The sequence below is a fragment of the Amyelois transitella genome, chromosome W (genome assembly GCF_032362555.1).
Source record: "Amyelois transitella isolate CPQ chromosome W, ilAmyTran1.1, whole genome shotgun sequence".
Lineage (NCBI taxonomy): Eukaryota > Metazoa > Arthropoda > Insecta > Lepidoptera > Pyralidae > Amyelois > Amyelois transitella.
The window spans coordinates 5168094-5173030 of NC_083536.1; the positions used below are offsets into that span (position 1 = coordinate 5168094).

General features: G+C 35.5%; 1 protein-coding gene across 1 annotated transcript; it reads right to left on the bottom strand.

Moving 5' to 3' along the window:
- Nucleotides 1-3085: 3085 nt before the first annotated feature.
- LOC132904264 (uncharacterized) lies at nucleotides 3086-4357 on the bottom strand. The gene is made up of 2 exons (XM_060954191.1): nucleotides 3474-4357; nucleotides 3086-3392 (listed from the first exon to the last, which is right to left on the bottom strand). Exons 1-2 carry the CDS (start codon nucleotides 3673-3675, stop codon nucleotides 3232-3234), a joined length of 363 nt encoding a protein of 120 aa, XP_060810174.1. The 5' UTR covers nucleotides 3676-4357; the 3' UTR covers nucleotides 3086-3231.
- Nucleotides 4358-4937: the final 580 nt, after the last annotated feature.

Below are 4937 nucleotides of genomic sequence, written 5' to 3' on the forward strand. Positions count from 1 at the left end.
CGACTAAGGGATAGGCTTATAAACTTAGGATTCCTCTTTTAGGCGATGGGCTAGCAACCTGTCACTATTTGAATCTCTGTTCTATCATTAAGCCAAATAGCTGAACGTGGCCATTCAGTCTTTTCAAGACTGTTGGCTCTGTCTACCCCGCAAGGGATATAGACGTGATCATATGTATGTATATATGTAGTGTTAGTCGGAATTATGTCACGAAGATGGACCCCAAGTTTGGGGCAGTTGAACATTATATGATTAAGATGACCTTCATCCAGGCCACATTCACAGATAGAAGTATCTCTTATTTGCAGTTTATGGAGGAAGACAGGGATACATACATGACCAAGTCGCATTCGGTTTATAACTGACGTTACCTACTTCTCCAAGTTTCGATGCCGGAAGAACCAAGGGACGTTGAGTAAGTTTGGTTGGGACGTTGGGTAAGTTTGGTTGGGACGTTGGGTAAGTTTGGTTGGGACGTTGGGTAAGTTTGGTTCCATCTTCTTCTTCTTCTTCTCAGCATATTTTTGTCCACTGCTGAACGTATGCCTCTTAGTGATGAAAGAAACTAAGTCTTTTTAGTCCTTTTAAGAAGACTAGTCTTCATCTTAAAAGACTCGACTACAAAATAAAGGCTAAAGGTTCGAGTTTTAAGTTATAAGACTTAGTCGTTGTATTAAAAAACTTATCAACTTAAACGACTATAGTCATTTTCAAAAAACTAAAAGACTTAAACGACTAAAGTTGTTTTTGAAAGGACTCGCGCGGCGCGAGCGATGAAAGAGACTAAGTCTTTTAAATCCTATTAAAAAGACTAGTCTCCACCTTACAGGACTGGACTCTAAAATAAATACTAAAGGTTCGAATTTTTATTATTAAGACTCAGTCGTTGTATTAAAAGACTTAGCAACTTGAACGACTCGAGTTGTTTTCAAAAACTAAAAGACTAAAACGACTGAAGCTGTTTTTAAATAGGGACTTGCGCCTTAACATAATACATGAATATGACTGATCTATCATCTATTGTGCCCTACTAACCACAAAGATAGACTTGAAAAAAAAAAAGCATAATATGTATTCATAATTATTTAATCATAGTAATTTGTTGAATTTGGTGTGTTTTGATTGAATTAGTCTATACAAAACTATTATAGGAAATTCATCTACGATGATAGGCACATTGATGCCCTAATGCTTTTGTTTCCTAATCGATTACGTTTTTTAGTAATAAGATTTCCAGATTTCGAAAAAGCTTGTTCACTAGGAACACTTGATGCTGGAATGCATAACACATCATATGCCATTTGTGTTAGACGTGGCAAGTGATATTTTTGGTTTGACCACCAAAGTAAAACTTCTGTGCCTTCTGTCTCGAGTGGTAACGATAAATATTTTTGTATTTCATCTTGCGCTCTGAAACTTTTATGCTTGTAAACAGATGAAAAAATGTTGTTATTAAAACTTTGCGACTGTGCATTTCCTGATTCGCTTAGATTGGTTGCGTTTGTTGCCGTCATCTGCTCTTGCGTATTATTTTCTTTATAATAGGTGTCAAAATATGTTTTAAATCGCAACAGCGTTTCTTCGTCTCCATGCTGAGAAAAATAAGTATTCTTTAAACGAGGGTCTAATAATACAGCAAATTTTGCGAAATCAGTCCACAAGTGTGGTGTAAATTCATCAAATTTTTCGTTCATAGCTGTAACACAATCTGTAAAAAGCTCGTTATCTGTGTGATTCGAAACCTGTTCCTTTAAGATGTCCACTATGGGAATAACATAAAATAAACTTGGGTATTTAGATTTTGAAAGCAACAGAGTTGCATCATAGAAAGGTTGAAGAAATCGCATCAAATTATTTATATCATCCCAGTTTTCTATCAGATACTCTTTGAATTCCTTTTTCTCCTTGCATATATGATCCAATACCGTCTTCATAGTATATGCACGCTCTAGCATCAAATAGACTGTGTTCCATCGTATAGACATTTCCTGGAGAAGACTCAATTGAGGAGCATCCAATAATTTGCAAGTTTCGAAGTACAGTTGCTTTCTTTTCGGCGAAAAATTTATTACTTTTACTAGTTTTGCTACATCAGAAATAGGTTTCTCAATCTTCTTTAATCCCCTCTTCACAACCAAATTTAATATATGTGCAAGACACCTCGTGTGAATGACATTTTCGTAATTACTGTGAAATAATGTCAATAACTGAAGCAATTTAACATTAGTAGCTTCGTTGTCCGTTGTAATTGACGTGATTTTATTTTCTATTCCATAATTTTCCAAAATTTCGATTAGTTTGTTCATGATGTTTTCGCTTTTATGCGGATACGGTAATAAGTCGAATTCCAAAATTATTGCAGATAATGTTGACTCCAACATGAAATGTGCGGTGACGACCAAATACGGCTTATTAGACACGGATGTCCAAAAATCTAATGTCAACGCAATCTTATTTTGAATCGTTTTTAAACATTCCACTATTTGATTTTGCTTTTCTTTAAAAACATCTTGTATGTTCAATTGTAACTGTGTGCGACTGAGACCAGAATAAGACGGATTTAGTCCATTAATAAGTTTCTCAAAATGCTTTTCGTCAACAATAGAAAAGGGATGATTGCCCTGAACAACAAAATTTAACACCAACTTATCATAATACTTGTTCCTGGCCTTTTTCTGCGCAGGTTGATCAGGATCAGCACAATTTTCATGTTTTTTGTAATGATTTTTCAACATAGAATGTGAAGTTTTAATTGAAAATGTTTTTTCGCACAATTTACATTTCACTAATGAGTCACTTTTATCAAACATTTCTAAAACTAACGACTTTCTGCTTCTTTTTGTGGAACTCATAATGTTAGACATAGAATTGTTATTCCGAGATTTACACGAAATAGGAAAACCACAACACTTTATTAAATGTGAGCTATTTATCACTTATTGCAAGAGCAGTGAATCTGTGCTGGCCGATTGGGGCGTACCGTAATTCGTAAACGTACCTACCCGCACCAAAGACACTTTTATTAGTAAATTATTTACAGAATACCCTCAGCCAATCACATAAAATGGTTATACATCACATTCATAATATTTGTACGACAGTATTATAAATTTATGTACGTAATTAGTTTATTAGTTGTACTTATTAGTAGAAACATACAGGAACAGGTTACATAAAGGAAAATAAGACTTTAATAATAACATTACAATAGTATACAATAGTATGTATTAATTAATTCTCATATTTTTTTATTACATCAGATGTTTCTAGAAATACACTATACAAATTTTGTTCTGGCACATTTTCTAGAAGATAACGAAACCTGGCTGCAACTATATTACGTTTTTCATCGACATTAGGATTTTCAATTGTTATATTATTGACTTCTTCATCTGCGAAAAAAAAATAGTCTATTAATACTTATGATAAACTAGCATAAACAATAAAAGTCAGGTAAACATTACTCAACTAACCTTCGCTTTCATAAGGAGTTGGAGGCTCCCTCCAATAAATTTTTTGCAACATAATCACCATATTATCTCCAATGTCAAGTAACTTCCATGATAAAGTTTTACTATTTGTCGTCTTATTTGGAGATTCTGGCTCTGGAGTGTTATCACAAAAATTTGCTAAAATGCTTTGACTACCAGGTTCTACTTCTATATCTTTATTCATTTTTGTATTGAAAAATAAACATCGGTCTTAAAAGCAGTAATTTACTGCCCTAACTACAAAAACTTCCTATCAATCGCAAGCTAAACACTTGTTTACACTCAGGTAGAAAGAGATATTACCGCACTAAAAATATCAAATCTACCGCCGATTTAAAAAGTTTAGTCATGTAGAATGTGTCATTAATTAAAAAAAAACTTAAGCCTAGACAACAATCGTAATTTAAAAAAGAACAATGTTGCTGCTTTCCGATTTTATTTTACTCATGAGTTATCAAAACGTTTCAAGTATTTTAAGCCTTTTACGTTATAAGCTTACGACTACGACTGAAATTAATCGTCAGTTTGTAGTCTTATGACTAAAGACTAAAGGGTTAAAAGACTAATCTAGTCGTAAGGCTTTAAAAATTTGTCTAGTCTTCTCATTAGGCCTTAAAAGACTAAGTCTCTTTCATCGCTAAATTTTTCTATGTGACACGCCAGGCCAGCCAAAAGCTATAAGGCGCTTTTAGTCCTTTAGTCCTTTTAGTCTTTTAAGCCTTTTACGTTAGAAGGTTAAAGACTACGACTAAATTAGTCGTCAATTTATAGTCTTATGACTAAAGACTAAAGGGTTAAAAGACTAATCTAGTCGTAAGGCCTTAAAAATGAGTCTAGTCTGTTTAATAGGCCTTAAAGGACTAAGTCTCTTTCATCACTAATGCCTCTTCAATGGATTTCCACTTCGATCTTAATGCGGCGATCCTGGTCCAGGTCGGCCCTGCCGTATTTTTGATATCGTCCGACCATCTGGCAGCTGGTTTACCCACACTTCGTTTTCCTGTACGGGGTCATCTTCTCTGCGGCAGATATGTCCCGCCCATTGCCACTTCAGACGCGCTATTCGCACACTTATATCAGTGACTTTTGTGCGCTGGCGTATGTCGTTTCTGATATTGTCCCGCAGAGAGACTCCAAGCATTGAGCGTTCCATGGCCCTCTGAGCCACTTTTAGGCGGTGAACGGTCCCGACAGTAAGAGTCCACGTCTCGCAACCGTAGGTCATAACTGGGAGAACACATTGGTCATATACTCGAGTCTTCAAACTTTGGGGTATTTTTCTGTCAACTTTCCAAAGGCCGCCCAGCCCAGTTGTATGCGTCTGTCGATTTCCTTTTCCATCGTGTCTTTCCCTAACCCGATCTTTTGCCCCAGATACACATACTCTTTAACTTTCTCCACCGTTATGCCGTTCATTAGAATCTGCGTTTCCGTGGGGCCCATCCA